At 33.0% G+C, this 12,827-nt stretch overlaps 1 protein-coding gene across 1 annotated transcript in view; it reads left to right on the top strand.

Annotated features, from left to right (window-relative positions):
• The window catches only part of KIF6 (kinesin family member 6), a 175,774-nt gene that overhangs the window by 80,312 nt on the left and 82,635 nt on the right, over nt 1-12,827 (top strand). The window contains exon 13 of the mRNA XM_026844613.1: nt 1,711-1,923. Within this exon, the coding sequence (XP_026700414.1) occupies nt 1,711-1,923 (213 nt within the window). The remainder of the gene's footprint in view (nt 1-1,710; nt 1,924-12,827) is intronic.

The following is a 12,827-nucleotide window of genomic DNA, read 5'->3' as shown; positions in this document are numbered from 1 at the left end:
ACTCACTTCCCAACGTTTATGTGGCAGGATTCATGCTTTGCACCTGCTTCTATTTCAGTTGTGACCCAAACCAAAATCCTGGATCCAAGCATCACTTAGCTTTGGAATGGTCAAACCAAGATCCAAATACTGTGGATCAGGCCACACCTAAAATACCGTCCCCAAGCAAATGAAACCATTTTTCAGAATGAGAAACTGATGCTATATAAAGACCAATTTACTACTTACACAGAATAGAATTTCCTGTAACTGTTATTTTTAGCCAAATGAAGTGATACTTTGGGGACTATTTGGCTATTTGCCTTTAGAATAAATATAAAACTTGTACTTTTTACATGAAACTTTAAAATTTAAATTAAAACTAAAGCTTTTTGCATATAAAAATACTAAACTGCTCAGACATGCTTTGTCCATTTCACTGCCTCACAGGAAGCACATGAGTACCTGCACTGTTGCACAATGAGTGGAAGTCTTTTTAGCAGGTTGGAAAAACAGTGCACAGAAGACAAGATGTTCATTTTCCAAGGTGCACTTTCAAATAAATTTAGCTGTAAAACTGACTTACTATTCCTTTTAAAAAATACTTTAGTTTTAAGATCTGGATTCCCGAGACATTTCTTCCTGAAATAAATTATTTCATTAGTTTGAGATTGATAAGGAAAAACAAAAACCCACCCTCTCTATCAAATGCACTCGTGTTTAATAGATATATACAGCTTTGTTTGCAGAAGTACAAGAAGGAAACTTGTTTCTAATCCATGTTAGAGTTATGTAGGAAGAATATAAGAATTAGGACTTTGAACAAGACATTGATTTACAACCTGCAGCCGCTAAGTGACTGTGCGTCATCATTAGAAAATTAATAACATGTCTAATGTGATGAAGTGGTGGGAAGTATGGAAGCTGTTTAGTCAGTAAACTATGAGGTCCTTCTTGATTATGGTAACTAGGACATATCATAACAACTGAATTGTAAAATGTTGTATTATTACTACCTAATCCAGTTAATAATATTCCCAAAAGACTACTTAGATTTTCTGCTGTTCATTTAGAAGATTAATTAGGATTAAAATGTATAGCATATCAAAAACATATCACAGGGATTCCTGTGGTTTTGACTGAATGCACATAGGATTTTCTTTGTAAGCCCTCTATACACTATTAGGCAAAATGTATTTATACCAAGTATACTTTCAGTAAATACATAGTGGTTTTGGAATAAATTTCCTAAAAACCTGTTCTTCATTTTAGTAACCTTCTTTTTGTGAAAAGCTTACAGATATGATGCACTTGCCAGGCTACCTGTAAGTTAAGGGGGTTTTTTCTTTTGTTTGTAAATTTTGTTTATTACAGATTTTAAAAAATTAAAAAGGGAGTGTAACACAATGGCAATAAGATACTAGAGTTTTCATTCCTCGTTGCCTGTAAATGCTTTTGTGAAGTGTTGATTGAATGGGATCAACAACTGTGGTCAATGTGTGAATTTGTTACTGTTTAGTAAAAATGAATCTGCTGTTTGGAAAAACTAAGGTGGATGAATATAATTACAAAGAATATGCCCAACTCCACATCACATTCACATAATGTGAATTGTTCCACTTGGAAAAAAAAAAAAACAAACAGAACTTAGCGATAAATAAAGAAGATTGTTGCTTTATTTAAATAAAAAAAAAAAAAAGTCCTTAAAGATTTCCTTAATGTATCTTACAGATATTCTGGTAAATATGCTAAAAAAAGAGAAAAAGAAAGCACAAGATGCTCTTTTCCATCTTAATGCTGCCTCTGCTGGTTCTACAGTCTTGGAGCAGTCCCATTCTGTAAACTTGGAAGAAAGAAAGAGCCCATCTAGCTCTTTTAGTCTGAAAGAGGCAAAAGATTTCAGCTCTTCAGTTCACAAACTAACACTTCTTTCCAGAAAAACAGGTCAGTATAGTTAATTAAGTAATCAGCTATTGGATTATTACAATATGATTTACAGTATATCATTCAAATAGGTACCAGAACAGGAAGGTTTAATTTTCAAGATCAGCTGTATTGTGTTAATTCTGTACCCACAAATGCAGAGATTTAAATTTATAGCCTTCTCAAGGTGCTGATGGCTTTTACAAACCAATGTTCTGTTGAACAGCCCTACAAAATCAGAGTATAAATTCAGTTACAGGTCCTTGAATCTTTGAGTAAATTCTCAGAAAATTATTTTTGGAGAATAATTCGTTAAAAATATTAGGAGATAATATTTTTCTCCTGGAAGATTTGAAAATACTAACTTTTACAAAAAAGATATCTGAACTGGAACTGCAGATATTGAGAAAATTTTTGTTCAAGCATTATTAATTGCACTGTGTCCTTAAACACCAATAAACACTTTTTTTTTTTTTTTTTTTTAATATTCCATCCTGGGAGAGAAATCTTACATTCAAATAAAATGAAATTTCATTAATTATGCTTCTAGATCTGATATCAGATTAAACACAAAACTTTTTGTGATTATCCTTGATTGTTCTTATATCATACATTTTAAATATCTGGGCTTTATTTAGCATTTTTAATAAATCATGGTGATTATTTCTTTTGTTTAAAAAAAAAAAAAATGTGATTAAGTGAACTGAGACCTTAGTTCCAGAAATGACAAATAGCTCCATTTTTGTGCCTGCAAGTAGCTTTAGTGAAATGGTAGTTTTCTGGAGAAAATCCTTAGTAAGTGTGAACAAAGTAAAAATCCCTACGCTGATGTATTTTAAAATATATATGTTTTATTGTTTCTCAAGTGGTTTAATAATTCATATTGTTTGCAAACAAGTAAAAGCTGAATTCATAAATAATATATTCATTTTGGATAGCTAACACACTCAACACCAGTTTACCATGTGCCGTACCTTCATCAGCAGATGACTACTGTTTGTCCGTAGGTAACTTATGAGTGGTTTTATCTCTTATAGTAAAGCCAGTGTATTGTTTTTCATGCTTTATTCTAACCGAGCTGTTTTGTAAATTTAACAGGTGAGCATATCAAATACTGTTCATTGAAAATATAATTATTTGGGACAGAGGGTTGGCACAGGGAATCTGCCACAATGATGAACTATTGTCTTTGGTTAATCAATAAGTAAATGTAATTGATTCCTATCCTGCTCAGATAATGAGTTCTAAATGGACATCTGCCTGCGATGAGAAGGTAGTATGTTTTGAGATAAGACTTTTTTTATTTGATTCGATTACACATTATATGGTTTCCTCATTCTGAAAGTAGCTGGAAACCTACACTTTTCTTTACAGTCTTTTCAATCAGTTCTGGGTCAGGTTCTGATATTGCGTCATTCTATGTGGACATGAAAACGATCAGGTCCTCAATAACCAAGATGCTAAGTGTGAACATGAAAGTCATCCCTCAGGTTCACTTACAGTTAATTTATTTTTAAACTCTTCAGCCATATTGGTTGAGAGTTACAGGTAAATAGTTATTTTTGGACTATTTTATGTAGCCATATATTTATCTCTGCATTCCTTTAGAGTGGCCTCACATTCTGCTGCAAGTCTAGTCTAGTAATGTTGGAGGCATTTGGACTTTCAGTCTTCTGTAATGTATAGCTGTTATAATGATAATGCCTTAAAACGATATTTCTTAAAATGCTTGCATTAGTGTGCTCAGGGAATACTTAGAATGGCAGATGTAAAAAAGTAGTAAAAACATTGTTAATGATACATGTACAGCCTTGCCAGTAGGCCTTAAACCCAACCTCAGGAGACCAGTTGTTTCTGCAAGAATACAACTGAGTGTCCAGGCTCTTTCCTGCCCTTGTGTCTCTGAAAATGACAGTATTTTCTATCCAATGTATAAATAAATTTATTTTTGTCTTTTATTTCTTAAAGTTCTAAAAGCTCCAGTATTTATCCTCATATTTTAACTAACATTTATATTAAAAAGTTCTCGTAGACTGGAGATTAGATATTTTTCAAACTAACTTGTAGAGTTTTCATAGTTTGATTCTCCATGATGTGAGATATATTTGAGAAAAATTCACTATATAACTTGTAAACATATATAGACAGTTCATCAGAAAATGTTAAAAAACATCTCTCTGTATACTTATACATAGTACACAGAAAGCCATCATATCAGATTGCTACAGGAGAAGAATTTTAATGAAACTTAAATAATTTTTTTTAGAAGTATTAGGGCTTTTTGTTGTCTTTAAAATTAAGTTTGAGAATAATTAATGGCTCAAAATTAATTAATTAATTAATTAACTTTGAGTCATTACATAATGACTCAAAACTTAGGAAAATAAAACCATATTTAAGAATGTGCAGTAATACTTAGAATAAGGCCAGAGGTCTCAAAAAAAAAAAAAAATTCTGAGAGATGAAGTCAGTAAAAAGAAAGATAGTACTAGGACAAAAAAGAAACCAAACCCAAACCAACTATAAAATACAGGTCAATATCACATGAAGAAGACGACTATGCGTGAAACATTCCACTTTCTTTGTAGGCAAGTTACAGTTTTCAGATCCTTAGGTTCAAAGTACCATAAAACCTCAAGTGCTTATTACTATTTTTCTATTTTGTTATAAAGCTATGACAGTGCAAACACACACTGGTACATTCCTTGGCAGACAAAAACTCTTAGCTCTGTCTGCTAACGGCTAGGATATATTCTTTTTCCTATTGGACTCAGACCAGAACACATTTGTATGCTTCAGACTTGATTAATCCCATTTGTTCTATGTAAGAATGAAGCAAAATGTCTTGGAAGAACACCATCTGGTGAAAAGCATAGTGGTCAACTTACAGAACAAAAAAGTTATTCACAAATATGTAATTTTTATACTCTCATATCTACAAAATACATATTCTGACTCAAGGTTTTTCCCTTCAACCTTCAAATTTTTTATGGATTTGGAAACTTTCACACCATGGTGATAGCCATTCACTTTTTTCATAGCCCACTGCAGTGATTAAATTGTCAACTGTTTGGGAAGGCTTGTGAAAGAATAGGAATGTTTGATAGGGACCATTGCAAAAGTATGAAATGCATTTCTCAAGAGTTAGAAATTAACGTCAGGACTCATAACTAATTCTTCTAATATTGTCTTGCACTTTTCAATTAATATGGTAAAGAAATTCCAGAAACTTAATTTGTCAACCCCAAAAGTTACAAATACTGAATCATTCACCTTAAAAGATGAGATTAAACATTCAAATCATTACATTCCAGAAGAGTGAGTTTTAAAAGATATGGAGGTGTAAGAAATATTTACTGTTAATATTTTGGAAAACTTATTCTTCTGCATACTATATTTTCAGAACTACTTGAAACCATTCCTAGAACCTGGTTTTACAAGATTTTAAGGATATGTTTCACTTTATCATTATAATACCACAGGATTTAGGTATGTGCTTAAATCATTTTAGAAACAGCAACTCAATCAATGCAAATTATATTGACCAGCTAGCATGGATTGTGTAAATTAGGGGGTTTTTATAGTGGTTAATAGAAAAGGGTTAACTGTTAAGCATGGCTATTACCTTTCCTTACATCATCTAAGCTGGGTATTTACGACAGTAAATAATATTCTGACAAATTGTTAGTTTAAAAATCCACATAAATCAACTTCCAGTAACTGTAGACAGATTTTTGTTTCACAGTTGCATGGTTTCTTTAATTTCTAATTGAATTGTTCAAATAAAAAGATTTGTTGGTGTCACTACATTCTAGAAGTGCTTATGTATTCGTTCATAAAGAACGTGTCTCATCCTAGATTATCATGTGTAACTTTTACATATTCATGACTTCTTACATTTCTGTATACTGGGTTTTATGCATTTTGTTAGGATATTTTTTAAGTGAAAGGAAAGAGAATCTTCAGCTTGAAATTCAGAGAGGATAGCTGGCATGTAGAAATTTAGATTTTGCTAGTGTTGTAATGTGAATAGATTTATTAAACTATTTAAGGTTGTCAGTGATCTTCTAAAATTGCTTAGTAATTGAACTAGCAGTCAATTGTCACAGTTGTTACCTTGTTTGAGTACACTAAAACTTTAGCAGGATTGTGACTCCATTAATTATTGTAGAGGAGATTGCAGTAGGCTGCCCAGGGAGGGGGTGGAGTCACCATCCCTGGATGTGTTTAAGGTTCGTTTAGATGAGATGCTGGGGGATATGGTGTAGGGGAGAACTTTGTAGAGTAGGGCTGATGGTTGGACTCCATGATCCCAAGGGTCTTTTCCAACCTGAACGATTCTGTGATTCTATGATTCAGGAATGGGAAAGAAATTATCATAGACAATAAGGAGGAGAGAAGTTAGAAGGAACAAATGACTATACAAGAGTTGTATGTCATGAGAAATGACATTTATGTATATATGACATACATTCATGTGAAAGAACCAGTCTAAGAACAGAATGCTGAAAAAAATTAGAAATGGAAATCTTAAGAGTTCTAGTTATCCTGGGTTTTGCAAAGGAAAAATCCCTCCTTAAGCTCCGCAGTTTTTAAAATGTATGATTCAGGAAGACAACTAGCAAGTCATTAAGATAATCAGACTATCAGAAGGTGGATATCTTACATCATTTATGAAGATTTCAATTCACAGCATGTAGGCTATATCATATGTTAACTATTTTAAGAGTTTAGTTATTTTGCAAGCTTTTTTAATTCTGGTCTCTCAACTCTACAATCAACCTATTTTAATGTGATATCAAACGGTATTTCTAGTGTCTTTAATGTCTCTAATCATGTCTTTAATGTGTTTTATTTTCCTGTCTATCTCATTTCCTTATCTTAAAAACAATTAAACTAGGAAATCAGCAGAAAGTATAGGAAAAAAAAATATTTAGTTTAGTGAAATAGTTGTGGGAAAGTCTAGCTAATTATTAGTTTATTAAAAGACAAATTATTTTATTTAGAACCTTTCCTTTATTTTGCAGTTGATATGTTGTGTAGCTTTAACATTTGTTTACGCAGAAATAGATCTTTACCATTCTGTGATAGAAAATAATTTCATTCTGTTATTTTCATGCTGGATTTGCTGCTACTTTTGCATTGTAAAATCTCCAGATTTACTCACCTGATACCCAGTTAATCAAAAAAAGTAAATTATGCTGCTAAATTTATTAGAAGCAGATGAATGATAAGAATTCAGGCAGACTTGTGCAGGCGAAATTTGATTCTCTGTATGATAAAAAATGTATTATTTCATAGAACTGCTATCTCTGTATGGTGAAACATTTTTACCATTTTTTCCCATATGATCTATGTCCATTTCTCCATTGAAAGATGCAGGTAATCGTGTTTCTAGTCTACCCTATCCAGATACTTACATAAGCAGAAGAAATGCAGCCATAATATCACTGCTGAGCTTGAGGTAATAATCTGTTTTAAGAGGAAAATTTTTATCTTGAGCTCATCACAACAGTAAAACTGCTGGACCAAATTTGTCCCATGGCAGGCTGACTTGGAAGATGATTGAGGAACTTCTACAACTCTATATGTCTATATAGGCATACTTGTGATTATTTCATTTTAAGTCTATCCTGCATTGAATGTGTATGCTCTTTCAGAGGAAACTGAGTGAATACAATACATCTTCAAAGACTTGACATATCATAGTGTTTACCTTCCTGTACATTCTATCTTTTCCCCATCTCCTATACACCTGAAACTCTAAATAGCAGCCTTTAATGATAATGACTACAAACACAGAGGAACAAAGCCTAGCACCCCAAATATGATTTCCAAGCAGGTCTTTGGGCACCATTGTATCCTGTTTTCCAACTACTAATAAATACTAAGTTATAAAGAGTTGATTTAATGTTAAAGGGTATTTTTTTTCTGAACAGCTATGTCTTTAACTGCTTATTTAAATATCAGGGCTCATATTCAGAATAATGTAATTAGTAAAATATTGTCAAACATGAGGTTTGATACCAGTGGGAAACCTAATAAGAATGACCGGAATTGGACATGTGGATTGTTGCTGTGCTTTGTGGTGCACTCTTTTCAGTGTATATTACAGTCTGTATTAGGATTTTATCATTGATGGTTAGAGCATAGGAATACAAAAGTGAAGCATCTAGTAATGCCCTAGGTTTAACTGATGACATTGGATTACATAGCACTGAATTCTTCAGCTAAAAATTATACCAGTTGACATGCTGACAGATTATTTTTTTTCTTGAGTCCCAAAAAACTCCTTGTAGGAGGGAGTGGTAGGTCAGCTGCCTGGAAGCAGTGGAAGGCTGCCTGCTACTGACTTTTTGGCAAGCCAGCTTCCATCAGTGTGGAGGATTTATGGATTGCATAAAACATCTTAGAGTGAACAGACCATAACTTCTTATCTTAGTCCAAATTTTATGCCATGAATGGGGAGAACTTACTTTTCAATACCCATCTTAATCACAGAACACTCTAAATTATAAGCCCATAACTACATAAGAAAAAGTGAGCAAAACATTCTAACATACTCAGTAGCTCTTGTTATTTATTGCATTACAATATCTTTCGTAAATCTAAACCAGACATAACTCTGGGTGTGAATTTAATTTGTGTTTCAGATGAGCATTCCAGAAAATGCAAAGATAAGTTATTGGCATAATAACTGAGCTTTACAAATGCTTCAACGATTTTATTTTTAATACAGTAATTTAGTTTGTCATAAAGTCTCTATTGCAGCTTTCATTTTATTCATAATTCAAATCTGGTAGAGCTGTTGAATGTGAAGACCACATTCAAATGTAGAAATATGTACAATCTTTCTCAGGAGATGATGTCAATTATTACAAATTAGTAGTTTCAGGATAAATGTATTAATGAACCTGGCAAAACAAGAAAAAATAAGACTTCATCATACATGTCACTGGAGTGTTGAAGATTTTGTTGTATTCTACTTTTATCATATTATAGCACTTCTTTTGTACAGATAAGTCTTATTTAGAAATAGGTCTCAGATTGCCGCTTGCTTCTAGCATAATTCTGTCTGTGTAAGAGATGTATCATACCATTTTTCCTGCTGCTGGGCTTGTTTTTCTCTTTAAATATAAGCAGTTTGGTTCCCAGAAAACAGTGTGAATATTGTGACATTCAAATAAACAGTTGTATATGCTGATGGGCTTGAGATGGATTATTTTTTTCTCTCAGAAGATTTAATAGGGTCATGTTTTGACCATTTTTAGCCATTTCCTTTATCTTTCACTGAGAAGTTGTGAGGTGTTCTGAGAGTTTGGTAAAGACATTACATGCTATGTATCCTATTCAGAGTTTAAGATCACTTTTTGCTAGGCACTATGGAAGCATGCACAAAAAAAGAGCATTCTTACTGAAGGGCTGACAAGCTGACTCTAAAATGAAAGGTGAGAGATGGTTTCTATAAACAGATGGCAATTATGAATAGCAGGAAAGTAGTGATGATAACACACCAACTTTTCAATTCTGAAAGCTAAATATTTTAACCTAGCATTAAGACTTCTCAAAATATTTATCTTGGCTGTTTTATATATTTATGTAATAATTTGGAGCAATAGCTTCCCTCTATTGTTGGAAAGCCCACAGAAAGCTCCTTAATGGAAAGAATTGACTTAGGTTTTCCATTAGAATCTCTTCTATGTTCTGTTCAGAAAAAGGCAGATCCCAACCTTCCTGAAAAATTAAGTACTTAGCAAACCTAGATGTTTTTTTGGAGTCTCCTGTGTCTGATAGCGCTTTGGGATATCTGGGGACAGACTCTTGGCAACGGGTCTTTTGTCAACAGATTTACCCGTTTTATTGCTATTTGGTCAGCAAAAGAGCTTACTGGTGCATTTAGGGCATTGTTCAGACTTACTGCTGATCTTTCTCATTAGTCTCAAATAAAAAAGTATGTGCTACATTTTCTGTTATAGGTCCCAGAAAAAGTATATGTTGCATTTGCTGTCCAACTGAACTTCTACAAGCTCTTAGTAAGATGGAGTGAATATTTATTGCTACTTTAAACTTTTGTAACTAATATGTAAAATAAGATGTGTTGTTTTGCTAACTTAAATAAGCATTAATGTATTTTATAACATAGAGTGATTATTTGCTACAATAAATTTTTCATTATTGCCAAGCTTAAGGACTAAGCAGGAAGTATCAGACTCCACTGCTTAAGATTTTGGTATTTTAAGAAGCCTTCAAAATAAATTCAGCAAATGTTAAGAGTCAGCATATGCTATGGAACAATTTTATGGGGCTTTACTTCTAATAAGTTTAACAAAGTTATTTTCTGGTATTTCAAGTCACCGGATAAAACATGTATTGCTAAGGCTCCAGTTTGTCATAAATATGAGTGCATGTCTATCTTCAGGCACATGTTTTGTAGCATGTAATTTTTGAATTTGTCATGTGCTTTTCTACATTTTGGTATCTCTGTCTTAAAGATCGCAGTTTTGTTTCTCTTTTTAATCTTGTGAAATGAACAAAAATTAAAAGTTAAAATTAGAGTCCTTTCTAGAACAAAATTACTCTATTTTAAAGTACATTGATTGCAATAAATACCAAGAAGACTACCTCTGAGTTTATAGGAGACTTTACTGACTTCTGAGGTTTGTTTTTTTTGTTTTGTTTGGGCTTTTTAAAAAAATCTATTCTTCTATCTGTACTGCTTCCAAGAACTTTATTTTGTTGGAATTCACAGTGTCTCCACTGTGAGCTTTGCTTGAGTGAGGACTTTGAACTGAAATCACTGAGATTAGTGAACAGTAAAATCGAATGTGTTAAGAAGTTTGAGGCTCTGTAGAAACATCTATGTAAGCAACAACAGATGACTATTCTTTGTTACAAAGAAATATAAATACATGCTGTAAGATTTAAAGTTAAGTGAGCTCTTGCAATTGGTATTCCATGATAAAGCCCTGTGTGTTAGGATTTTTGTCATCTTAACTAAGTGTTTATAAATATGAACATAGAGTTATTTTTAGGAGATGAAGCCCAGATTTTGGTTTTTGGAGCTAGGTCTCCATTTGAAACATCAAAGGCAGATTTTGTAAGTTGTAAGGATTTAATGGGACTGGGGAGTGGATCATTACAGTACTTTCCTTAATTTTAGAAATGTTGAAACTTAATTTTCTTATATATTGAATATGCTGTTATGTAAAACCATATGAACATCAGCAGCTTTTTCTTTCTCCACACTTATTTAATTTCACAAAAGATTTCTGGTTTTTCTAAGATGCCCATCATGTCTTTCTTTCCACTTCTCAGCTGGGAATCTCTTCTGATGTGGAACGTATGTTTGGAAGCCTATTAAAGATGCTTCTGGCAGTTGTTACTGCCTTCCTCTTGAGTCTGTTTAGATGGGGAAACTTTCCAGTATTTTTATGCTAGTTTACTGTTCTCTTATCCAGATCAGTCTGCTGAAATGTAACCTAGTGTTCCCTGGAAGTTCTCTAGTATTTCAAATCTTTTTGGCTTCCTGATACATTAGCCATATTTGGGCTGTCTAAAAATGCTATTGGAGCCTTCAGACTAACTCCTTAAAGATGTTTTTGGGTTTTGTGACTGGAGCTCTTCAACTCTTGATATTTTAAAGGTAAAATGTGCTTCTGAAAGTTTCTGTGTACTTGAAGGGTGACTGAATTCCTTTATATATTGACTGTCAGGTTTGGCAAATGCATCTGTGAAACTTTTTCCATACTGTTATTATGAACATCAGTCCCAAGAGACTACAGTGCCTTTTAATAGAGCCACTGCATGAACATTATGTATGCTTGTGTGTAATACAAAAGACTAGAAGCTCTTCCTATTAGCTTAATTTTTAAATATTTCTGTACAGATACTTTTAATTCTGCTAAATAGAATAGTCTAGAGTTCTGCTTCACTTTTGTTTGTGTTTTTAATCTAAAATCACCTTTTCACATCCTTTTTCCTGACGGAAACAGATATTGTCTTGAGAGACTACTCTCACCATATCTGAATATAAAACCAAGCTAGAAATTATTGGAAATACCCCACAACCCCCTACTTTTTCCTGATATTTGAAATACATTTAACAGGTTAAGAGAAGTTTCATACAAATATTTCAGGCCAGTTTTGTGCTTCTGTCATTGTACAATTTTTCCATTGAAGTTGGTGAAGCTATGACTTTTTCACTCAGTGAGAATGGGCTCTCATGTTTTAGATGCTTTTGCAGAAAATATCAGCTACCGTACAGTTCACTTATCTCTGATACATCATCTTTTTGTCCCTTACAGTTTTAACTCTGAAACATCTGTTTAGTAACTGCCTTTGTTTTGTTCTTTTTCAGCCACTGTTTTAAGTTCAGAGACATACTTTTAAAGTAATAACATTGTGTTAGCAAGTGGTTACATAGTGTTTAGTTTAATGTGAGAAAATTTGGACCATTGTTGACTTTTGTGTGAAAGAGTAAAACAAATATTGGAGATGAGCAATACAGTTAGAGAAGAGGTGATACTTAGTTTTCCATAATGTTATGCAGTAGGTTTGGTAGCTTTTATTTCTAGGTCAGGTAAAAGCTCTTACTGATTTTCATTGCAGGGCTGGTCTTACAAATCTATGGCTGAGAAGCTCTGCTGTTACCATCTACCAGCTACATTGAAAACAGTCTTTAAACTTTTTATTCCTAGAAGCAAGTAAGAGCTGGTCTAAGACTTCCATAAATTAAGGCAAATTTGAAAGATGGACTCATTACATAGAGTTATACAAAGAGCTGAAGTGGTTCTTTGTAAACTTGTATGCAGTCAAGGATCCTTGAGATGTAGGTAATTATGGTCACTTTCTTGTAGCAGAAGTGATGTAACTAAAGAAATTATTTAACCTTGTAAGCATTTAGCAGGATTTCCAGTTCTTCTTCA

The sequence above is a fragment of the Athene cunicularia genome (genome assembly GCF_003259725.1).
Source record: "Athene cunicularia isolate RWA chromosome 3 unlocalized genomic scaffold, athCun1 chr3_part1, whole genome shotgun sequence".
Taxonomy (NCBI): Eukaryota; Metazoa; Chordata; class Aves; order Strigiformes; family Strigidae; genus Athene; species Athene cunicularia.
Note: the sequence above shows the minus strand (reverse complement) of the source record. Positions and strands in the feature narration are given on the sequence as shown.